This window comes from Cornus florida, unplaced genomic scaffold (genome assembly GCF_030987335.1).
Source record: "Cornus florida cultivar Cherokee Brave unplaced genomic scaffold, ASM3098733v1 CherokeeBrave_3.0.0_Hap2_Chr05, whole genome shotgun sequence".
Lineage (NCBI taxonomy): Eukaryota > Viridiplantae > Streptophyta > Magnoliopsida > Cornales > Cornaceae > Cornus > Cornus florida.
This window is the reverse complement of record NW_026775575.1, coordinates 91,870,584-91,896,484: the sequence shown is the minus strand read 5'-3', so window position 1 is coordinate 91,896,484 and position 25,901 is coordinate 91,870,584. Positions and strand designations below refer to the sequence as shown.

Below are 25,901 nucleotides of genomic sequence, written 5' to 3'. Positions count from 1 at the left end.
GCTTGTTTCTTTGAAACCCAAGACACAGCTCCCAAACCAAGATTGAAGATAAAAACACTTGTACTTTTCCTATCATCTGTAAAACTAGCCTAATCATTGTCAGTAAAACCAAGCAATTTAAAATTAGGAACTGGTTTATACCAAATCCTAAAATTACTTGTTGCCCGAACATAGCGAAGAATCCGTTTTGCTGCTCTAAGATGATGTGCAAAAGGATTATGCATAAATCTTGAGATTAAACTCACTAGAAACATGATATCCGGTCTAGAATGAGTCAAATACAACAATCCTCCAACCATGCTTCTAAAAACCTTTTCATCAGCCTTTGGAGTCCCATAAGTCATCAATAACTTCTCACTTATATTCATGGGAGTAGAAAAAATCTTGAAATTTGACATATTAAATTTCTTGAGCAAATCCAATGCATATTTTTCTTGAGAGATAAAAATACCATTAATAGTTTGCTGAACTTGAAGACTAAGAAAAAAATGCAATAACCCCAAATCAGACATTTCAAACTCTTGCATCATACTCTCCCTGAATTCTTTAATAAAGAAGCTAGAAGATCCAGTGTATATAATATCATCCACATATATACATGCAATGAGAATATCATTACCTTTTGCCTTCACATACAAAGTAGGTGCACTATCACTTCGATGAAACCCATTTTGACGAAGATATGAATCAAGTCTACTATACCACGCTCGTGGAGCTTGCTTTAATCCATATAAAGTCTTTTTTAATTTGTAGACTTTCTCCCAATTTCCTTTGATGACAAATCCCTGTGGTTATTCAACATACACATCTTCTTCCAAATACCCATTTAAAAAAGTAGGTTTAACATCAAATTGAAATACTTGCCATTTCATTTGAGCTGTTAAACTTAAAATCAATCTGATAGTTTCAAATCGATCAACTGGGGAAAAAGTGTCAAAAAAGTCTATACCATACTGTTGCATATACCCTTTCGCAACGAGCCTTGCCTTGAATTTTTGCACAATATCATCTGAATTGTACTTCACTTTGTAGACCTATTTCACACCAATTATATCATTCTCTGGTGGCAAGTCAACTAGCTCCCATGTTTTATTTTTTTTAATTGCTGCCATTTCTTCTTGCATAGAATTTTCCCACTCTTGTATTCCTTGTGCCTCCTTATAACTCACAGATTCATAACTCACAGGTTCTTAAATCATAAGAGTAAAAGTGCATGACTCATAAATTTCTTTTAGAGACCGAAACTTACATGGAGGTGTATCAGTGTCAAGAGTAAGATCCATGTGGCTGTTGTCTTCATTACTTAGATCCCTTGAAGGAGTGCTCCCTGAAGAACTTGATGATGGAGAGGATTTTGGAGTCGTTACTTTCTCTATACTCTGTGTCAGCTCAGCTTCATCTTCAACAAATGGCACAATCTGATTTTTTTCACTCTCCCAATTCCAGAAACTATTTTAATCAAAAACAACATCTCTGCGAATAATTAGTTTCTTAGTTTCCAGATTATACAACCGATAGGCCTTGGTTTCATCACTATACTCAACAAAGATACATTTCTCACTTTTCCTATCAAACTTGGTACTGTCATTTGAGTCGATCAAAGAATAAGCAATACTACCAAAAACTTTTAAACAACTTACATCGGGCTTTCGTTTTCACCAAGCTTCATACGGAGTTATATTACGCACCGTCTTTGTTGAAGATATATTAAGGAGGAAGACTGAAGTTGCTACTACTTCTGCCCAAAAATCATTTGGAAGCCACTTTTCACTCAACAGTGATTGGTTTTGTCATGAGATAGATTGGGTGGTGATAGGCAAAAAAAAAAAACCAAGAAAAAAAAGAAAGATTGGGTGGTGATGATGGTGGTAGAAGTGATGGTGGAGGTGATATATATATATATATATATATATATATATATATAGATATATATGATTCTATCGGTGTAAGGTGGTGGTGTGACTGGTACTGGTGGTGGTTGGTGGCGATGGAGAGGAAGGTGGAAATTGGTTTGAGCGAGAGCGAAGAGGCTGACAAGGACAAAAGGAAAACGGGTTGAACCCGCAAAAAGGGGCATTGCCTATCTTAGCTTTAATATTTATTGTTGGACCCTTGTCAACGCGTTATTGTGCCAAGTCGCTGGGGAGATGAACTTCACCCACCTTCCTCATGATGCAAGTATTATTAAAAAAAAAGGGGAAAGAATGAAATGTTACATGAGAATCCACATAAACACAGCCTATAAATAAAAACAGAGATTTTTATTTTCAATCTCTTAGTATTTGAGCTGGATTTGTGTTATAAAATTATTTGGTGCATGTTGTTAAATGATTAATATAAAAAAAATGGATTTTGAGTTATAGCTTTCTGTTTATATAACATTAATATATAGTACTGGTAATTAAATTAACCACTTCACTGGTGGGCATTAGAGTCACTGTCGATAAAGTAGATATCATATTCTGAAAAAAAAAAAAAAAAAATCTCGAACCACGTACAAACTACTGTAAAAATTAAGTTTCTAGCATGTAGAGTACGTTATTCAGATGCACATATGTACATACACACACACAACTCAATCATTCTTTATGAAATCATTTAATTTCTTTCATATATGTCGGTAAGACTAATCCTTGTGCATGTATGTGTCACCAAACTGTGCCTATCGCCTGACTTTCTGTCCTCCAACAACTTCAAGACATGACATACTATAACAGTAAGGTGGCCTTTCTCAAATCGCATTCAAAACCTAAAAAAAATTGATTGTTAAGGCCTGTTTGGGTAAGTTTTGTTTTTGCTGTTTTTATTTTTAAGTTATTACCGTATTGATTTTGACAATAAAAATATGTTTGGTGTGGTTTTATTTAGTGTTAAAACATAACTCAAAACAAAACAATAAATTTTTTTATTTTATTTTATTTTATTATTATTATTATTTTTTTTACAACTATTCATAGCCCAAAATTATAATAATACCGTTACCAGACGTATTTTTGATTTTTTTTTTTCAAAACAATTTTAGAGCAAAAATATCATTGTTTTAACCAAAAACAAAACTTCTAAAACAACCCAACTCCAGTCTTCCACGCGACGAGTCCTCTTTCTCTCTCTCTCCAAGACTTATCATTGAGTGCGCGCTACCATTCAGTCTTCCCTCTCTCTTAGCATCAAGTCTTCCCTCTTTCTCTTTTCAAGAAAAGTATTACCGTGGAACTATATGTCTCTTACTTGCATTAATTAGCTCAATTATATATTGAACATCTCATGCCACTTCTCTCTAGTATAATCCATTTTAGCATTTGGTTCATTTCATCATCTCATTTTTAGCTCTACGTACTTACTTAATTTACTAGAACATGTTCTTCTCACGACGTCATCTTACTTGTTCAGTTATTATATTAATTTGCTTGGCCACTTTTGCATCTGGCGAAGCTACTCTTCCAACGGATGAAGGTATGTGTGTGTGTGTGTGGTTGTTGAGTTCTTTCATTTTAATTTTGATAAACTTCAAAATAGTAAGGTTCGACGTATATGAAGAAAGAAATGAGGGGTACATATATATGTATGTAAGTGATCATATATTTCTGTGTATATAAGATTTATAAATAATACGAGCATCTGTGTTTTACATTTTTGCAGTGGAATTATTGAAAGAAATAGCAACGACGCTTGGAAAGACGGATTGGAATTTCGGTGTAGATCCATGCAGTGAAGAGAGAAGTTGGGCCAACCCAAATCCAGTTGAAGGTTTTGAGAATGCAGTCACCTGTAATTGCTCCTTCTCCAATGGCACCGTCTGTCATGTTGTTAGCATGTACTCTCTCTCCTCTCTCTCTCCCCACTTGTTCATCTATCCTTGTCCTTTTTCATTTATCCTTTTTATTAATTATGAAATGTGTGGATGTCAAATACTGACAACACGGATACATATGTCTTATAGTAGCCGTTGAAGAAACAAAGGAAATTACCGTTTAGCCCTTACTTTGAAGGGCGTCATTTTAGTTCTATTTTGCTGTTGATAAGCTGACGTGACTATATAATATGCAGAAACAATAGAGATGCAACACCTAACCTTATCCATAACATCGCCAAACATATCCCATATGGACATGGCTACCGCCTGTGATAGAGAGAGAGAGTCACCTGGATATGGATATTTGAGAGGGAATTGCTGAAAATCAATACTGAACAAGAGGAATTGCTGAGACTGAAAGTAAGGACTTATATAGATATAGTCTTTAACTGTCATAGGGTATATATGATATTTTATATTTTAACCAAGGCACATGGGGCACGTGTCTCCTCTTACCGTTAATACTTAAGCGGTCAACCGTAGTTTCAGATTTTGTAACAAATGAGATAGTTCAATGGATTAAGTATATTCTTTAAAGTTTAGGGATGTTTTTTTGAAAAAAGAATAAAGTTTAGCAAGGTTTAGTGTACTTTATTATTATTATTTTTTTTTTGTTTTTTTATTTATCTCTAACACATTAAATTTTAAAATAATCAGATATAATATCGTTAGAAAAAAAGAAAAAAGAAACTGAGAATTTCTAAAATAAAAAAGTATTAAGATATAGTAAGTACTTGTAATGTTTTTTCACATGGAAATGTTACAGAATATATATATTTTTTCCTATGTTCAACCATATATAGATTGATGTTCAACTGCTGTTTTTTTTTAGGGAGTAATAACCCATTATTTCAATTACCTTTGAATATCATTATGGTGAATGGACAAAAATAGATACTCTCTCAAAGGAAAAAAAAAAAAAAATTTCAAGATTTTTGGTGCTCATTCTTTGCAATCCAAAGTTGATGAAAAATTCAGAGAGTTGCTGAGTTGTCTTCTTCCCACAAGATAAGATTAATTATTCATGAAATATAATTTCTATGTTAAACGACGGTTTTTTCATTTCGTTTCGATGGTTGAAATACAAGTTCATTGACTAATAGAAATAAAAATTAGCAGTTTTCTAATTGACTTTGGATGGTTGAAATATATGTTCTTGAAGTAGAATTAATCATTCTTGAATGCTGGAGAATGAGTAGAGGTCTAATGAGTAAATAAAAGATTCCATGGACTTATAGCCGATATAAGTAGTACCAACAATGAAATCTATTCCGTTCTCCCATTAAAACCGACAAAGATAAAATATAATATGAAGTTGTTGTTCTAAAATTTCAACTTAAATAGACATCACTATTATTCTTGTTTGTTTTCATAAAATACGTTTTTTTTCCTTTCTTATTTATTAGTTTTTCATAGCCCTTTCCTTATCTTTTTATAAGAATTTGATTTGTACAAAATTTATAACAAAAATTACAATGTTTTTTTACAATTTTAATTTTCAGTACTTTACAAAAATAAAATTAAAATTCCTCTAGCTCCTTATTCTAAAAATTTTCAGATAGATCATCAACTTTTTAATAACCAGGGATACAAAATATAATTATACATAGGAAATGTCTAAAGAATCTCAAGACTTGTTACAAAGATGCAATGTGATGTATATATATAATGGAAACACAATTTGATATACATGGTAATTGAAACTTTAATAGTCAACAAAGATACTAGATTAAGATGAAACCTCAAAAAGGGATTTACAACTTTCTAAATAGTTAATTACCTTATATTTTAATATGAGTCCCATTATATTTAACACATATATAGCCGCATAGAGTTGATGAAATAGTAAATTTTCATTTATCGGACTAAATAGCAGGACTCAAAAAAAATTAAGGATTTATGTAATTTTAATGGCTTCCAATTTAATTAATCTTAGATTTTTTTTTTTTTCCTTGCGAGAGTGTCTACTTTTGTCAATTTACTCTAATGATATTTAAAGGTATGGGGTGTAAATTTCCTAAAACATTGAAATGAAATGTTTATCGTCAGATTAGATCTTAAGGCTATGATTAAAAATGAGTATACTTTACTTTTTTTCAATTACACTCCACTTAACAAAAAGGTTATTGAATTCATTAATGCATCATACTTTATTTTATAATATCTTGAATTCATTAATGTATCATCCCTTATTTTATAATATCATAACTACTCTTTATACAAAAATAATTTTTTTTCACCTTCTTTACTTCCTTTACTATATATATATATATATATATTTTCCTCTGCTATACTTTTTTAGGTTCTCTCTCTAAGAAGACAATTTATTCAAAAATAGAAAATTTTATTTTTGGCATTCAAAAGATATATATATATATTTTTTTTGGTCCAATTAAAACAGAAAATTTATTCAACACAGTAAACCTTTTTCGGATTCTTTTTTTTTTTTTTTTTTTTTTTTTTTTTTTTTTTTTTTAGATTCCTTCAAGAAAAAAAAAAAAAAATTTATTCAATAGATATAACTTTTTTCTGGTCTTATCAAAACAGATAACTTTTTTAAATCTTCTTCTTTTTTTTTTTTTTTTGGATCTTGACAAAGGAGATAATCTCTTCGATAAATATTTTTTTAAAATAGATATATATATATATATATATATATATATATATATATATATATAATAGTTGAATAAATTTTTTCTTCACAGGATAAAAAATAAATAAATTAATTAAAAAAATTCTACAAAATAAATTGCCTATTTTGACAGTACCATATATATATATATATATATATGAGATAATCTCTTCGATAAATATTTTTTTAAAATAGATATATATATATATATATATATATATATATATATATATATATATATATATAATAGTTGAATAAATTTTTTCTTCACAGGATAAAAAATAAATAAATTAATTAAAAAAATTCTACAAAATAAATTGCCTATTTTGACAGTACCAAATATATATATATATATATATATATATATATATTTGGTACTGTCAAAATAGGCAATTTATTTTGTAGAATTTTTTTAATTAATTTATTTATTTTTTATCCTGTGAAGAAAAAACTTATTCAACTATTTTTTTTCTCGTCAAAATATACTGTCAACAATTTGAGATTGAGTATTTATATATTTCTTGAATAGCAATGAAGAAAGAAAACATAATAATAATTTATCTCTTTACAATAACATAATAATAATTTACCTCTCTAAATTGTAAAGTTAAAGTTGATGTTAGAATTGCCATTTAAAACATAATATTGACTTGGACTGCTGTTGAAATACAGAGTTCTAAAAGGGCAGAGTCTTCAAGGCAAATTACCCCCCGAATTGGTGTGATTCCCTCATCTTCAAGAAATGTGAGTTACCCCCAAATTCTTTTTGATCCCTGCAATGCCCGTATATTTTCGTCTTAATTACCCATTTAAATAAATACTCAATCTCAAATTGTTGTACAGTGACCTTCCCCGTAACTACCTTAACGGTACTATTCCTCTAGAATGGGGTTACATGCAACTAGTGAACATGTATGTATACTATCAACTCCTCTCTCTCTCTCTCTATATATAATATATGTCTCTGTGTGTTTGTTACATATTGGAATTTTTCTTGTTCTTACAATGTATGACATGATGGTTAATTTTGTTGCAGCTCTCTCCTTGGAAACCGATTAACAGGTTCAATTCCAAAAGAATTTGGAAACATCACCACTCTCAAAGGCTTGTAAGATTTGGATATAACTCATTTCTTTCACATTTAGGTAAATGTGATAATAAATTATTCTCTTAATATGTTAATTTTGGTGGTTTTTAGAAGCCTCGAGTTCAATCAGCTTTCTGGAAGCATTCCTTCGGAGCTTGGGAGACTTCCTCTCATAGAGAGAATGTAAGACGCTTTCATCTGTTTTTAATTTTCTGGTGTTAGCTTTGAGTGAATGTGTACTTTATGATTGTGTGATTTAATTTTAGATGAAATATACTTATGAAGGTTCAATTTGAGATTTGAGATCAATTGACCATTGGCTTATTTATTTATTTTCTTGAAGGTTTCTAAGCTCAAACAATTTCTCTGGGGAGCTGCCGGGAACATTTGCAGACGTGACCACTTTGAAGGATTTGTATGTATCTAAAGTTGATTTATTTTTAGTTTTTACGTCTAGATACTTATTTATTTTATATTTTTAAAATCAATTGCTCAATTTATTCTTTTACACGTACATTGCAGTAGGATCAGTGACAACAACTTTACAGGAAAGATTCCCAATTACATCGAAAACTGGACAAATCTCAATAAATTGTGACTTTTACGTGTTTTAGTATTTCAATTTTTCTTTGGAGGATGTTCTCTATTTATCCATTCATTTAAACAAATTTATGACAGGGTGATTCAGGCTAGTGGTTTGGATGGGCCAATTCCTTCTGGAATTTTTCTCTTGGAAAATCTGACTGACTTGTAAGTAAAATCTTCTTTTCGTAGATTTATCCATTTTATGTAAAAATAATATCTAATGTGTGTTTATTCTTCATTAAAATAAAAACAAACGCGACAATCAGTGACTTAAATGGAAGTGTAGTGGCTTTTCCACTTCGTTGTAATATGAAAAACATAAAGACACTGTACGTTAAAGTTTCTATATTCTCTTATGGAATATATATTATTATTATTTTCCCGTGTTTTCAAGTGATATATATATATATATATATATATATATATATATATATATATGTTGAATATGTGGCTCAATTTGAGGCTTGTATCACCCATGACATCATCTTCTTGGCCTCCAAGTATATATGTTCATCAAGTTTTATTCTTGGCCTCCAAGAATGTGTGCCGAGCAAGTCTTTTGAGTGGTCACCAAGTATCCTCATTTTGGTGTCCCATTTTGGGTATAAATAGCCTTGCCCTCCATGATGTTGAAGCATCCCAAATTAATTGAGTGAGTTTATAATATCAGTTAGTGGGTGAGAGAGTTTGGGTATAATTGGGTTTTGGGTGTGAATCACGTTGCCTTGTATCTCTTTATTTCCATAGTGAAATATTGTTCTGTCTTCTCCCCGTGGATGTAGGCATAGCCAAACTACGTAAATTCTTGTCTCGTTTGTGTGTGCGCCTTTTTTTTTTTTTTTTTTTTTTTTTTTTTTTTCTTGTCATTATTTTTTTCTTCTTATTCTCATAAACTCCTATTCGATCCTTATTTAATAACAAACTGGTATCAGAGCTCGGATTCGTGTATTGTGTACAGATACTATTCACACATACGGTACTATTCACAGATACTATTCGGGTACTGTTCACAAATACGGTACTATTCACCGAGTAATTTTTTGGGGAGTTTTTTTGAGATGTAGACCAGATACGGGATTGAGAAATTTGATTGCAAAATTAGCTTCAGTCTTTGGCGCATTAAGATGCAGGCCCTGCTGACTCAGTAAGGTCTAAAGAAGGTGTTGTTCAGGAAGGACAAGTTGCCAACAACTATGTCCGATGAAGACAAGGATAAGGTCGATGAAAAGGCGCGTAGTTCGATTATTCTCAATTTAGCTGATGAGGTGCTGCGTGAAGTAATTGATGAAGACACGGCGGCAAAGTTGTGGCTGAAATTAGAGAGTCTGTATATGACGAAATCTCTTACTAACAGACTTTACCTGAAACAGAGACTCTAAACCCTTCGTATAAAGGAAGGTATGCCTCTTAAGGAGCATATTGATAATTTCAATTATATTATTATGGATTTGAAAAATAATGATATTAAAATTGATGACGAGGATCAAACCCTTATTTTGTTGCGTTCTTTGCCTCCTTCCTATGAGCATTTTGTTACCACATTGCTCTATGGAAAAGACACTATTAGTATGGAGGATATTAAATCCTCATTAAACTCTCAGGAGTTGAGAAAAAAGATGTCTGGGAATATTGAAGATGAACAGGTCGAGGGTCTATTTGCAAGAGGCAAAAGTGAGACAAAGGGTTCTGGTAGTAAGGGCAAATATAGATCTCATAAAAATGTGGAATGTTACTACTGTCACGAGATAGGGCACATCATCAAGAACTGTCCCAAACTAAAGGCAAAGAATGGGAATGGCAAAGAGAAGGTTCAAGAAGCAGCTTCTGTGGCAACTGCTACAACGAGTGATTCGAAAAGTGACGATTATGTTCTCATGACAACCTTGTGTTCAGGTATGTCATTTAATGACAGTTGGATTCTTGATTCTGGTTATTCTGTTCATATGTGTTCCAGTAGGGATTCTTTCTCTTCCTATAAAGAGGTGAAAGGTGGTTCGATTTTAACGGCGGACAGGAAAACTTTCAAAATTTTGGGAATTGGAACAGTCAAGATCAAGACGCACAATGGGTTGGTAAGAACATTGTTAGATGTGCGACATGTACCGGATCTGAAAATAAATCTTATTTCAGTAGGTGTGCTAGACTCCAAAGGTTACAAGGTTATAACAGAAGGTGGAGCAATGATGGTCGTGATGGATTCTCTTGTGGTGCTACAGGGCACCAAAGTGAAAAATTTATATCTTCTCCAAGGGAATATAGTAACAGGTGGAGCTTCTACAGGGTCTTCTATAGTTAGCAGAAATCTGCATTCGGGTTTTGGCAAAAGAAGTGTTCGAAAGAGGAGAACGATCCTAGTTCTCAAAAGGGTTGTGAGGGGACTACACAACGTGGTGGGAGAATGAAATCTGTTTTCAGATGGCAACCAAAATTGCAGCAGTCTTTACAGGGAGGCAGACCCATGAGGACAGGTGTGATATTGACTTGCAATAATCTAAGTGGCAATGAGATAGTCCATTCGAGTGCCATTAAGATGCGTGGGAGGCAAGTAGTTGGTCACAACAGAGATGCGAGGAAAAGTTAAGGATGTCCTATTCTCCACAAGGGTGAGAAGATGACTTTTCATTACCAGCCGGTGGTTTGTGGGCGGTTGGAGAAGGTTGCTAAAGGAGATGTCAAACTTGGAATTTCTGAGATTGCTTTTGGAAAGCATTTAGAGTTTGACACAAATACTGGAGGTATGCTTGTGGCTGCGCAAAACATGCATGGGTTGAAGAATGAGAGCCCGAGGGTTAAGTTTGAGGATGACTCAAACTTAACTAAAATTCTTAATTAATTTGTTTTGTGGAGAAGACAGTTTGTTTTGTAGAGATACATTGGCTCATTTGAATTTTCGCCAAGGTGGAGATTTGTTGAATATGTGGCTCAATTTGAGGCTTGCATCACCCATGACATCATCTTCTTCGCCTCCAAGTATATGTGTTCATCAAGTTTTATTTTTGGCCTCCAAAAATGTATGCCCAGCAAGTCTTTTGAGTGGTCACCAAGTAGCCTCATTTTGGTGTCCCATTTTGGCTATAAATAGCCTTGCCCTCCATAGTGTTGAAGTGTAATACCCCTTGATTCTAGAGCCACGGGTGATCAAGTCCGAGCACAGATCCGAGGGATATCAGACAATTAATATGTAACCAAGCAAGAATAAAACTGAATTAAGAATAAAATAATAATGCGCTGAAAGAAACTAAAATGAAAATCCTCAAACCTTAAATAATAATTTAATATAATTTAAATCCGTACAACTCGGGAATCCACCTGGTGGACCCCTAAAGACAAATCTTTAGACAAACTTACAGAATTAAAATCCAAAACCATAATAGGAAGGAAAACCTATGTAACCGGTAGAGTTAGTGTCTGTATCTGCATCAACACGATCAAACTCTAAGCTGGAACTGGCGAATACCTGAAAAATAGGAGTGGGTCAGGCCCACATGCAAGTTCCAATCTACTACAATCCGTACATAAACCCGATATGCAGATACATCCTAGATAGCTCGGCAATATCTACAATAGTCCATATATATATAAATACATACTATAGGATGCTCACTAGCCTATAACATAGTTCAGCCTGGGTACAAGGTGACATATAAAACACGCTTTTCAGCGGCCAAGTACCTAGACCTACCAGGGAACATTAGCTATATCTAGTTACCCAACCTTTGCAATATATGCACCCTAACCATGATCAGGGGACTCAAGCTCGTATCACGGTACCATAAATATATATATAAATTCCTTCCTAGTGCAGAGATAAAACAAATATCCATTATGTCGTTCAACTGTTTTAGTTGGCAGGACATGCATCCATGTAGGATTTAACTGTTTTAGTTAATCCATTCCTTATGTATGAAGGGGTAGGACTTAGCTTTTTGATCTAATCCATCCCTGATATGTCACCGTCCCATACCGGTACATATAATGCAAATGATCCTTGAATGATGCAACATTTTCAACAGTTCATCAAATCATACCCACGTAATCCAAATAGTTGATATACAGAGTTTAAACAGTTCATCAACTTGCAATCCAGAATCCATCCATGTAATTAACGAGACAAAATTTACTAATTCATCAAGTTAAGATCCAGTATCCATCGATGTCATTAACAATTTAATCCATTTAATTAAATTTCAACTAACCCATAGTACAGTCCAGCAGTTGACAATATTAACAATAGTAAGACTAAATTATAAAGCTGAGAATGCCAAACTATAACTCAGAAAAATCCACAGTACTAACCAATAGTTGCTGAAACATAAAGAACAGTTTAACCATTAAAATAACAATCTCCATTTAATTAATGGAACCTAATTTATTAGTTCCTTAATTAAAATCCAACCTATGCACAAATAAGGTCTAATAAATACATGACCCTATTCTGTATCTAACATAGATTTTAGAACCATCCTCCAGTCATCTAAGTTGTTAAATTAAGTTTACACAACTAGATACTTTATAATCACCAACAATGTGCGTCATTACTTAAAACTCCCACACTGTGAAAACCTTTAGCATATTAGAATAAATTATGCATTGTGAGTCCTAATATAGCATAATATCCTGTTTAGACACCATGCAACAGTCCGTTAAATTTTTAAAACAAGACTTAGCGAAATAGTCCTTCCTATCCGTTAGCAGCGTACAAAGTCGCATATTTTTACTTGTACCATTGTATACTTCCCTACAGTTAATTCCATGAGTACTAAGACATTAATTTATTAGAAGTGGCTCTAATATAGCATGGTGTAATGTTTGAAATCCATGTTCCAACTCTTTTAATTGCTAGACACAGTTTAAGCAATTAAACCTTTACAATCCGTTATGTCCGTAAACAGTCTGCGACTTGTCTTAGATTTTCCCACCGTTTAATACATTAGCATATAAATAAATTAATGCATCCTAGGGCTCTAATATTTCATGAATTAATTTATAACTTCATCTTCCTAGCCCAAACACAGCTCAGAAAAAATCACCAACGAGCCAAACAACGCACAAACCACTCCAGTAAGTACATAGAATCACAGAGCCTGCTCTTAGAAACATAGAGCAGGCTCTAACCTGCATAGAGCCGGCTCCCATAACCCTTGGAGCTGGCTCTAATAGAGGGGGAGCTGGCTCTTTGCTTCCTAGAGCCGGCTCTCTCTCTTTGAGAGCCTCCTCTGCTTCAACTGCTTCGTTCTGCTTCGTCCAGTTGTCGTCTGTGATTCCGGCGAAGTCCAGTGTCCTATTCCAGACCTTTTTAAGATTATTAGGGTTCCGTTAAAGCTCTTAAACCCCTAAAGACTCCTCCTATTCCAGTGTGAACCAATTGACAAAAACTTAAACTACACACAATAGCTTATGCAAGAATAAGTTTGAACGTTAAAAAAACACAGAACAGATTACCGAAATCATCTAGCATGCATAAAGTCCATTTTTAAACGTTTAATTAAGTTCCTGGAGTCTATATAAGATGCACAGAACATAAGTTTGCAGGAGAGGAATAGACTGAAACTTGCCTTTAGGTTTCGGTGTGAAACCTTAAGCGTCGTCTCTAAATTTAAGTTTCAGAATTCTCTAAGTTTGTTTCCCCTCTGCTCTGCTCACAGTTCCCTTCCTCTATTGCTTCTTGGTTCCATCCAGAAGCAGCCCCTCTGTTCTTCCTCCAGTCTTCCTCCTTTAGCCTCACAGATTATATTCCAAAACTCTCTCTGTTTTCCTCTAAAAGAAACTATTTCGTGAATAGGGTTTTTTTTTTCCCTAATAGACGTAAAAGAACATAAATATATATAGCCGTCTATAAAACCCTAACCCTAATTCCAATCCTAACATGTGACGGCTAAAACTCACAAAAGAAAACCCTAAATTTACACTATATATAAAACCAAATAAAACAAATAATCCATTTAAACCATAAATTAATCAAATAATTAAATTAACTCACAAATAAAACAATTACAGTAAAACCACAAACTAATCAGATAATTTAAATTAAAACAATTTCAATTCAACAATTAAATTAAACACATAAATTATAATTAAGCAATTAAGCAAAACAAATAACAAATAAGTCCAATTATTAAATTAAAAAAAAAAATTTGAAATACAAATCAAAATTGAAAATTAAATTCTCATTCCCATTTTATCCTTTTGAAAACTAGGGGTATTACATTTTTCCCCCTTAACAAAAGGAATTCCGTCCTCGGAATTCACAAAAATCTGAATTAATGTCTTTGCAAAATTCATTTCCGTTTTCGTGTGGCACAGCCCCTTTAGATGAGCGCCACCCAAATTCCAACATATCCAACCATATACAAGATTCCTATGTTTAAGAAATAGCATAAATGTGCAACTCCTAGATCGTATCTAGCAACGATCCAATCTTACCCAATATTTAATGAAGGGTAACCATCCCTCGTCCTTCCAATTCCATAGAACTAACATATAAAAGTCCTATGCATCCAGCGCTTAACAAGTTGGTAACGCTAAACAATAGGCTACTGCCGAAACCAATAACCAAAACCCGTGAAGATTCAGTGCGATACATAAAACTGACTTTCCTCCAAAACACATTGCTTCCGATACGGAAAACCGCTCAAATAACCCTTCCCTGATAGAAAACTCCCATGTATGAGTTCAACTAGCTACAAAATCCGACTGTCGCCTCTAAACCGTGAGCACTCATTACCAAAAGAGAGCATGGTTCTCCAATGTATCCTTACATAAAGTCAAGGTCTTATTAGATAACCTCGCTTCCATGTCGGACCAACCAATAAGAGATCGACACAACCCAACTATCTAAAATCCCAAACATTGTCGCACGAACCTCCTTGTGCCAATAATAGCACAGATAATATCTGAAACGGTAAGTAACGCTTTCAATTACCCATGCCAACCTAGGATATATATCCTAAGCATATTTGCCATGATTAAATAGAATATCACGATCCCATTTCCCATCTAGAGATGCGAAGCATAGTTGTTGCTCCAACACCTTCAGAAAGCTCCTTTGACATAGCACCGGTTATCTTCCATATTGAATAACCACATGCTATAACTCCGTTATCAGCGCAATGTACAACTGATAAGAAATGCCAAAGTAAACTCCACTAAAGTGTAGTCCATAAGCGAACTTGCTCTATCCACTACTCTTAAACCATACGGAATTAAAATTCCAACAAATGTCAGTAATTTCTACCAACCATCCCCTCCTGATTAGTCCTACTCCCATTTCGATATAAGAAAGGACTAAAACCTCCAGTGATATCCAAGTATCAATTTTCCACCTTATTAACAGATGATACTCTTGGAGACAGTTATTGATCGGTTGATCAATTATACATCAACCTTCGCAATAGCACGAATCATTGTAAAATAGGGCTATTGGTCGGGTAAGTCGAACCACTAGGACTGCGCTAGTCTAATACAACCTAAATGTCTAGAATCATTCTTAGAATGATGAAGGGTTTATAGAGGTTTTGTTGGATGTCACTTAAGCTAGGAAATTAAAAGTGCATAAAACACTAATTTGCAAGGAATTTAGGATGAAAAGATTAAGAAGAGGAGACTAGGGAAGTGAATCCACCTCCATCCCTATACATATGCTAGCTTAGACCTAAATTGGGAGAAATACAACATATGATGGTCAAGACTTACATAGCAACACATGGTTGCCATATAAGTAATCAAGAGGTACATTAGGTCTCAAACAAGTATAATCCATCAAAAGATAAACATGCTTAGACTACCTAACTAAGGTGTAGCTTATACACATTTACTTAAATGAGAGACTATCAAGTTCTTGACAAAATGATAAAGCACATGGAGTTAGAGATTAAGCATACACCATCAAAGGATTTCCTAAGCAATGGTCTATCAAAGTCACCTATCAACATGCCATGAAACCATTTCATAACCTTGCTTCCACTCTCACCATGAAAACTCAAGCAATATGATTACTCTAAGACATCATCTAAAACAAGATAATCAACTTAAAGAAATCATCCATACATGTATCAACATTCATTACAACAAATGAGGTGCTCTTGGTTATGAAAAGACCATAAAATATACATGGCAAATCCCCAAAATAGACTATCCTAGGACATGCTTACAAGGGAGGGACTTCATCACCTCCCTAGAGAAAGAGTTAGTTACCCATTGCTAAGCTAGAAGAAGGAAGAAGCTCCATCCAAGACTCCATTTTCGTGCTCCTTCCTTTGCTTGAAGAACTCCCCTCTTTTGCCCTCTTCTCTCCCCTCTATCTTGCTAGAATATAGGATAATTTAATTGTGTGGTCCTCCCTTTCTCTTATCAAGCTCAAGTCAAGGCTCTCTCTCCTCCAAGGAACACCTCCAACCACTTCATAAAGAAGGAAGATGGCATAGAGGAAACCAATGTGCAAGTGGCTGAAATTGAGCCATTTTCGAGTGCAATCTGCCAGAATTTCAAGCACTCGAAGGGTGGTTTCGAGCACTCTAAATTAGTGTAATGAGCAACATGCAATTCTTGCCCATCTCTGACCCACTGTGGAAGAATAACCATAACTTTGTGCTCCAAACTCCGAATGATGATATGTTTGAAGATTTGGAGAGCTAATTCAGAGCTTTAAAAACTTCATGTTTTGATGAAGACCCAATTCTCAAGTCTGGTTGGTCGAAAATGGGGAGAAAGGCAGTACTTCAGTGTTGCCAGGCAGTTCTGCGCACCTCTGTTAAGAAGATCATAACTCTCTGCTCCAAACTCCGAATGATGAACCGGTTGAAGATTTGGAAAGCTGATTCAGAGCTCTAAATCTTTCATGTTATAATGGAAGTCCAGTTCTTGAGTTTTCTAGGTCGAAAATGGAGACAAAAGTCAGGTTCTACTGCTGCCAGAATTTCAGAATTGGCACCCTTTTTGTTCAAAATTCCACAAGGCATCATTTTTGCTTCCTTTTTGCAATTTAACCTGAAAATATACAAAAACATGCAAATGGAGATAATCTACATAAAATAATCAATTAATGGACTTTGTTAATGTAATTTAGGGCGCTTGAATATATACAGTATTCGGCGCTTATCACACCCCCAAACTTACATTTTGCTAGTCCCTTAGCAAAACCAAAATGCAAAGCTCAATGGAATGAAAAACATGGGAATGCTATTACAAAAATATCCACCATGGTAAAAATAAACATAAACATAGCTCAAATACAACTTGAAACAGATAAAGAGCTGGAGACGGGATCATTGGGAAGACTACCTTGCATGTATGAAGCATTGATACAAAAATTGGCTAAATACATTTCCATATACATGCATCAACATCATAGTCCATACAAATAATTCAATTGTCATCTCTTTAAATGGAAATAACTCAAACTCCAGTGAAAGTGAATTGAATTCTCAACATGTGGCTTTTACTTTCTTTTCCAATTCCAAGGCACAAGTTTTCAAATCAATGAATTCCCCTTTACATGAAGTCCCTAAGGCATGATTTTATTTTAAAGACAACTTTTGTTGCCTGTTAAGAATTTATTATAACTCAAAAGTGAAACATAAAATGGTTGTGCAGTGTTGAAATCCTTTAAGCTTTCTAACCAACCTATGTAGCGAGCGTTAGGCCAACAACTCCCAAACCAGACGGCTTTAGGGTGCTAAGCGTAAAGACACTCCTAGGGCTTAATAGCTCAAGTTGGAAAGGCTACGAATTCCAACAAACTATGTTTATTACACACATTTTTTTTTTTGAATGACCGTGCAATGTTTAAGTCCTTTAAGCTTTCTAACCAACCCCTGTAGCAAGCGTTAGGCCAACAACTCCCAAACCAGACAATTTTAGGGTGCTAAGTGTAGAGACACTCCTAGGGCTTAATAACTCGAGTTGGAAAGGCTACGAACGTCAACTGATCATTATTTTCTTTCTTTCTCAGTTTTTTTTTTTTTTTTTTAGATTCATGCCAAAAGTATTCATCCATTAGGTTCATCAAATCAGATTAACTAGGCCAAGGTCAAGGTCAATCAAGTTGCATGCCTCACAGTTAAGTTTCCAATGTGCATCTGTGCATTGTGAAGCTTATAAGAGTGTAAATCCAGTAAGAATCTAATTGAGGCATTTATACAGACTACATTGTATTTTGCATGATTACTTCAAATTCAAATTTCTTTATTTTCAAAAATTCTCAATTGCTTCTATACACAAGGTATTAAACATATGCTTTGTCTCCGACAAGTTTCAAGCTATACTATCATTGCTTTACAAAATAGTGATACCAAAACTATGCCAAAAATGCAATATTGCACCCCCAAACTTGAAATACACAGTGTCCTCAATGTGGGATATGGAGTAAAATTGATGACAAAAATGACAGAGAATAAAAAAGGAACAAAAATACCCAGGGGGAGGAAACGGCATGGTGAAATAAAACCCCCAAACTTGAAATGAACTGCGCCACCTGGAGAGCATCATGAAAAAGAGAGAGAGACAATTACAAAAAGCATTAATAGCACAAGCATTAATACAGAAAAATAATGTACATAAAGTTAACAGAAAAGAGAGAATTTGCATTTCAAAAAGAGTTTACATGATTACAAAAGAGCTGTACATAGATCATGTCTACTAGAGCAACCTTTACATAGCAAATTCTGAAAGTTCAAAAGTAAAACAAAAGATACAAGAGAAATATTTACATATGAAACAAAAAGATAAGGTCTAACACTCGCAACAAGCTACGGGCCAGAGGGTAAACGGGCGAGGATGGAATGGATGAGAGATTGAGTCTTACGCCGTTCGGCGGAAGCCAAACGACGTTCCTCAGCTGCGGCACGGCGGTCTTCAGCAGCAAGACGACGATCTTCTTCGGCACGTGAAGAAGTCTCACACATAGTCCGAGTGTGCGCGGACAAAGAATTCTCAAAACGATCCATCCGCTCATGAATACCGGCAATGCTAGCCCGGATGAAAGCCTGGTCCTGCTGAGAGTCGACCGGAGGCTCTACCCTTGCAGTGGCTACTGCTGTGGAAGCATCCTCAGAAGGAGGGGGAGGTGGAGCTTGGATGAATAGGGGGGCAGCAGGCTGAGGGGTACTAGAATGGCTAAGAACATTGATCCACCGGCGCTTGGTAAAAATTTTAATCTTTTCGCCTTTTGGTTCATGGGGAGTAACAATGAAACCCTTGTGCTGAAGGAGCCGAGTGATGAAAAACGGCAAAGGCAATTTCTGATTTTCAACTCGCGGAACCCGTGCATTATGAGCGTCATGCCAAAACTTCATAAATGTGGTCCAAATGAGCTCCGAGATGGAGAACCATTGGCCTTGGTCCATGGCATATAAGGCTTGCAAAAGGAGGCCCCTACGCTCGGTGCTATGCACCAAAGGGCAGACATTGTGCTTGAAAACAGTGTCAATGAACCAGAGGCGTTCCGGAAGATTGGTTTTACGGATAAAAGACCGGGGCCTATTAGGATCATCAACATTGCAAATGGCAGCGACAATCTGCTCCACAGTTAATGTATCCGGCTCCTCATATAAAGGGAGATTCTCACGATTGACAATGTCATCAGGGCACTCAATGGGGCAACCAGAAACCTGAATGATGTCAGTCATAGTGAAAGCATAGGTGGTGCCATCAATGGATGTAGTGAGAGAAATGGGTGGCTCTTCAAGGCATTGGAGATTCTGGTAGAAGAGGCGCACTACACGGGGGTAGGCAACCCTGGCAAGGGGCGTGCAAATGTGCTACAGACGCCGGGTAGTCAATTCGGCTACAACCCACGAAGTAGTGGGTAGAATGTCAAAGGCATCCGTGAGCGGAAAAGAAAGCTCGTAGTTGAGTTATTTGCGATCCCAAGGATCACGTGGTCGCTCACGATTGACAGCACGGGCACCCGCAGAGGGTCTAGGAGGGCGAGAAGGACCGGCACGAGACATTTAGAGAGGTGGACTTGGTTTAGGACTTTCAGCGAACACCTGGCGTGCACCACAAAAAGGAGAAGGTGAAAATGAGTGGGATGGATGATGAAACCCAAAAAATTTTGGCCCTGCAATTGCAATAACTACTCCCAAACAATCACAAATCTCCATTACATGCAAGCCCATCCTCCATTTATACCAAAAATGTGAAAGAGGAAGAGAAGGAAGAAACTCACCTAACAATGGAGATCCACAGGCCCTATGGACGTCGGATTAAGTGGTGGGGATGGGTGGAATTTGCCTAGAGGTGAAGAGGATGGTAAGGTTGGTTGGTTTGGGTAGAGAGAGAAAGTTGGTTGCATGGTGATGGAAGAGGAAGGCCGAGAGGTGGTTGGGTTGGGGTGAGGGTTGATTGGTGAATGAGAGAGGTGATGGTGTGCATGAGGGGGTGAGGTTGGGATGGTGAGGATGATGGTGTGGAGTTGGTTTAGTGTGAAGGGTGGTGGGATGTTGGGAAGATGAGATGTGAAGTGATGGGGGTGATTTGTGAGAGATAAGGGAAGGTTGGGTGCCGAAAGGTTGGTTGTGGCTGGGGGGAGTTGGTTTTTTAAAAGAGGAGGGGGGGCTTGGTTCGAGCACTCGAAGTTGGACTTCGAGTGCGGGGCAGTGGGCTCGGTTGGCTTGGGTGAGAGAGCTTGGGCAATGGCGAGCACTCGAAGCTTGGCTTCGAGTGCTCTAGAAACCGGCAGAGATGGTTTGGTTTGGGTTAGTGTGGATGAGGTGTGTTTGGGTGCATGCATGGTTGAGGAGGGGTTGGGGATGGTGTTGTGTTGGAGATGCCGAGAGCAAGATAGTGGCATGCATGGTGGTTGCATGGTGTTGATGTGAATGGTTGGGATTGTGTTGGGAAGATGGCCGTGGAGGGCAAGCATGGTTGAGGATGATGAGGGGTTGCTGAGAGGTTAGTTTGTGGGTTGAGGTGGTGGAAGTTGATGGGCATGCATGAGAAGGGGGTTTGGTTGATGGGTGAGGCTCGGTTGGATGCATGGTGATTCATGCATTGTGGGCTTGAAGGTAGGGTTGCTTGAGAGTGCTCGAGCACTCAGCAGTGAGTTGGTGGAGAGGGTTGGGTTTGGTTATGTGGTGGAGAGATAGAAAGTTGGTCAGGGAAGTTTGAGGTTGCATGCATGCATGGGGCTTGCATGCATGCATGGAGGTTGTGGGTGGAAACCGAAAGGTGGTAGTGTTGCATGGTGTTGGATGGTGGGTTTGTGGAGGCATGCATGGGCATGCATGGTTGAGGAAGTGGGTTGTTGTTGTGTTGCAAGAGGTGGTGAGGTGGTGCAAGCATGGGTGAGTTGAGAAGTGGGTTACAGAGAGTTGGGATGGTGTTGGGGTGTAGAAGGATGCATGGTTGCTGGAGATGAGGGTTGCGAGGGCTCGGGATGTGTGGTTTGAGGTGTTCGAGCACTCGCTAGGGGGAGCTCGAGTGCTCGAAATGGAGCCAGTAGGTTCGGTATGTTGGGGTTGGCTATTGAGAGAGAAAGAAGGTGGAGTTCGAGCACTCCAAATAGGCTCGGCGAGTGCTCGAACTGAGAGCAGTGAGTTGGGTGGGTTGGTGCATGAAATTCGAGCACTCAAACTAGAATTTAGAGTGCTCGAAAATGGCTCAGTAGGCTAGGGGGTGAGCTCGGGTGTGAGGACTGAAGCAAGGAGTGAGAGAGATGAAGGCATTTGATGGATTGGTATGGCTGGTGCAATGCCTGTGAGTTGCAGCCAATTTGAATGCAAGGAGCTTGCATGAGGATTTAAACAACATTGACTGAGCTTGTGCACTCCAAAAATGAGGATTTAAGCAACATTGACACCTATGCATGCAATGCAGCAAGTTGTGAAGGCATGCAAGGATGCTGATGGATTGTGCCACGGTTTCAAAATGTTTCTATGCATGCAAATGTAGTGCCATACAATATTGAAGTTGGATCACGTGATAAAAGTTGAATGCATGAACTCATGAAAGAATGCATGAATGCAATGCAGGCATGCATGCATGCAACATTGTAACTTATAGATTGATCATTCTTATGCATGCATGATAAAATAAATAAAAATAATAATAAATAAAATAAAATAAAAATAAAAATAAAAATAATAACAAAATAAAGTAAGATAAAATTAAATTAAATTAAATATTACAATGAATGAAATTCCCCCCCCCCCCCCTTTTTTTTTTTTTTCCTTTTCAAACTTTGCAATTTCTAATGCATGGAAAAATTGCCAACTTTCAGAACATCACACAAAGCATGGGTGGATGTAAGAAAATTTTCAAACCTTTGCAACATCACACAATGCATGAATGAAATTTCTGGAGAAAATTTTAAACTTGCAAATTCATTCCATTCCAATGCATGGGAAATTTTGAAAGTTTTGTTTTGAAACCTTGTAATTTGTCAACTTTTTAAACATCTCAAATGCATGAAGAATTTTGAGAAAATTTTCAAACTTTTCATTAAAAATGAGAAAATATGCACATGAGTCGCATTTGAAAAATCTAATGAAATTGCTAGAAAGCGATGGAGACTTCCGGGAATGAAAATTATAGTTGAGAAGGTCTAAGAAAAATCAAAATTTTGTCTTTTCTAAACCGTTTCCCAGAAAATTTGCAAGGCACGAGCAATTTCAAAGAGAAGGAAGCTTGGAAATTGAAAGAATTGCTTCCCTTGAGTTGCTAAATTTAATGTCGATAGCTAGACAAAGCTAGAGCAGGCACTAATCCTCATAAATTGGATCCGTCAAGAGGACTTCCTCAACTTTTCGGGTTAGGATTGTGCCATCAATGCAAGGCTTAAGCCGTTGGCCATTTACCTTGAAGAGTGATCCACTTGCAGGATCATGAAGTTCGATTGCTCCATGAGGAAAGACGGTAGTGACAATGTATGGACCATCCCATCTTGACCGGAGTTTACCGGGAAAGATTTTCAAGCGGGAATTGAAAAGCCAAACCTTTTGTCCGGGGGCAAAAGACTTCTTGACGATGTGTTTGTCATGAAAAGCTTTAGTCTTTGCCTTGTAGATTTTTGCACTTTCATACGCGTCATTACGCAATTCCTCAAGTTCATTTAATTGCAACGCACGATTAGAGCCGGCTTGTTTGAGATCAAAATTGAACCTTTTTATGGCCCAATAAGCACGGTGCTCTAATTCTACCGGGAGATGACATGCTTTGCCAAAGACAAGTTGATATGGTGACATGCCAATGGGTGTCTTATAAGCTGTCCGGTAAGCCCAAAGCGCATCGTTTAGCCTTAATGACCAATCTTTGCGATCCGGTCTAACCGTTTTTTCCAAAATGTGCTTAATCTCCCGGTTAGAAATCTCTACTTGACCACTCGTTTGAGGGTGGTAAGGTGTAGCAATCTTATGAATGACTGAATACTTAGCAAGGACGGATTTGAGATAACGATTTTGGAAATGAGATCCGCCATCACTAATGATTGCTCGGGGCGTACCAAAACGACTAAAGATGTGAGACTGAATGAAATGGATCACGACTTTATGATCATCGGTTTTGGTAGCCTCGGCTTCAACCCATTTAGACACATAATCCACCGCTACAAGGATCTACTCATAGCCATAAGAAGATGGAAATGGTCCCATGAAGTCAATCCCCCACACATCAAAAATTTCAACAACTAAAATGTTGGTGAGGGGCATCATGTCTCTTCGGGACATGGATCCAAGTTTTTGACATCGTTCACACGATTTGTAAAAATTATATGCATCCCGAAATAAGGTAAGCCAAAAGAATCCGCTTTGAAGAACTTTGTTAGCGGTCTTTTTAGCTAGCAATTCTTTTTCAGTGGTGGTGTAGTTCAATTGGGCATCGCAGAGAGTTTTGCTAGCATAATAAATGACATGCGGAAGTTTATCCACACGTTGGCCCAAAACCGCCCCTAATGCATAGTTGGATGCATCACACATGATCTCAAAGGGAAGAGACCAATTAGGGGGTTTCATGATTGGGGCGGATGAGAGGAGAGTACGAAGTTTGATGAAAGCTTCCATGCAAGCGTCATCAAAATTGAACGGAACATCCTTGGCTGAGAGATTACACAAGGGCCGTGAGATTTTGCTAAAATCTTTGATGAAGCGACGATATAATCCGGTATGGCCAAGAAAAGAACGAATTTGACGGACGGAATTCGGAGGAGGAAGATTAGAGATCAACTCAACTTTTGCCTTGTCTACCTCGATTCCCCGTTTAGAAATGACATGTCCTAAAACAATGCCTTCTTGGACCATGAAGTGGCTTTTCTCCCAACTTAGAATGAGATTCGTCTCTTTGCATCTTTGGGGGACGATTGCCACTTGGTTATAGCCGGAATAACCATCAAGAAAACAATAGAAGCTTTGGCCGGCTAACCTTTCTAGGATTTGATCTATGAATGGAAGTGGAAAATGATCCTTCCTAGTTGACGAATTGAGTTTCCAGTAATCAATGCACACACGCCACCCGGTGGTAGTCCGTTGTGGCACGAGCTCACCCGCTGTAATACCCCGATAATTTTAAAAGATTTATTAATTAGGATTAATTATTTTATTTTATTTTTCAATGATTTATTTTATTTTATTGAGTGCTAGATTAATTATCTTATTTTAATTAAGTTATATTTCGTGATTATGTATGATGATTGATTGTTTGTGTGGTTGATTATTGATTGAATTATTGGTGTGTTGATTTTATTGGTATTATATGACTTAGTTGTAAATTCTTGTTTGTTTATGTGCTTCATGTAATTAGTTATTTTAATTTCTGTATTTAATTAATTATCTTATTTATTTAAATTAATTGGATTGGGCTTAAGGAAAGTTGGACCAAAAGATGTGGTCTTGGGCTTGTATGAAACCTTATTGGGTTAATTAATGAAGGTCCGTGGTTATTTAATTATTTAAATGATCACTTTTGTATCAATTATATATATATATATATATATATATATATATATATATATATATAATTATATATAAATATAATTAATTAATAATTGTTATGGAAAGATATATATATAGATATATATTTATTGATATTTATAAGTATATATGATTTAATTAACTAATGAGTTAATTATGGAAGGAATATATATTTATATATATATATGTTTATAGATATAAATTATTTAAAGATTATTATTTTAATTCATAATACTAGTTGGAATAGGATTTGGAATTTAAGGTGTATAAAAATACATATAAGGCTTTAGGGTTAAAGGTTTTACACGTTAGAAAAATAAAACAGACAGAGAGAGAGGAAGAAGAAGGGCTGACAAGGAGGAGGTCGGATCTGAAAAGGAGGACGTCGGAATTGGAAGAGATAATTAAAGCTTAAAGCGTCGGTTTCGTTTCGAAACCTTCAGGCGAGTTTTCTCTAACTTTCCTCTTAGAACTCATAAGGATTTCACCTTGAGTATCAAGGCTTTAATTAAATTTATTTGTTTAAAAATTATGGTTAGATCGGAATAATTAAAAAGTATAAACTATTATATTTGATTTTTAGATTATTGGATTTTAATTGATATATATAGGTGTTATATGTATATTTTAAAATCAATCTATAGGTGGATTTGTGACCCAAGAGAGTTAATTATGGTTTCTTTATTTTCTAGAATTGTTCTGTAATTTTCTGGAATTTTTCTGATATTTTTAGGAATTTATTAGGATTTATTTTCTTATTATTTGTTAGGAAAATAATTATATATATATATATATATATATATATATATATATATATATATATATACTAGGTAACTGGCGCAT

General features: G+C 35.9%; 2 protein-coding genes across 3 annotated transcripts in view; both read left to right on the top strand.

Moving 5' to 3' along the window:
* Nucleotides 1–3,072: 3,072 nt before the first annotated feature.
* LOC132307612 (probable leucine-rich repeat receptor-like serine/threonine-protein kinase At3g14840) overlaps nt 3,073–25,901 on the top strand; it is a 45,643-nt gene continuing 22,814 nt past the window's right edge. The window contains exons 1-7 of one of the 2 annotated variants that reach the window (XM_059805421.1): nt 3,075–3,453; nt 3,640–3,814; nt 7,522–7,593; nt 7,684–7,755; nt 7,916–7,987; nt 8,095–8,166; nt 8,251–8,322. In XM_059805421.1, coding sequence (XP_059661404.1) covers nt 3,357–3,453; nt 3,640–3,814; nt 7,522–7,593; nt 7,684–7,755; nt 7,916–7,987; nt 8,095–8,166; nt 8,251–8,322 — 632 coding nt within the window. In that variant the 5' untranslated portion in view covers nt 3,075–3,356. Of the gene's footprint in view, nt 3,454–3,639; nt 3,815–7,521; nt 7,594–7,683; nt 7,756–7,915; nt 7,988–8,094; nt 8,167–8,250; nt 8,323–25,901 lie in introns of both variants that reach the window. The other variant, XM_059805422.1, reaches the window with a different exon arrangement.
* Nucleotides 9,763–11,256, top strand: LOC132307613 (uncharacterized). The gene is made up of 2 exons (XM_059805423.1): nt 9,763–10,050; nt 10,140–11,256. Exons 1-2 carry the CDS (start codon nt 9,774–9,776, stop codon nt 10,451–10,453), a joined length of 591 nt encoding a protein of 196 aa, XP_059661406.1. The 5' UTR covers nt 9,763–9,773; the 3' UTR covers nt 10,454–11,256.

What these genes read in the sequence shown, in the direction of transcription:
- LOC132307613 (XM_059805423.1), top strand. Translation starts at nt 9,774, where the DNA reads ATGTCTGGGAATATTGAAGATGAACAGGTCGAGGGTCTATTTGCAAGA. An exon ending in CATGACAACCTTGTGTTCAG is followed by an intron (nt 10,051 to 10,139) that starts GTATGTCATTTA and finishes TCCTATAAAGAG; the next exon opens with GTGAAAGGTGGTTCGATTTT.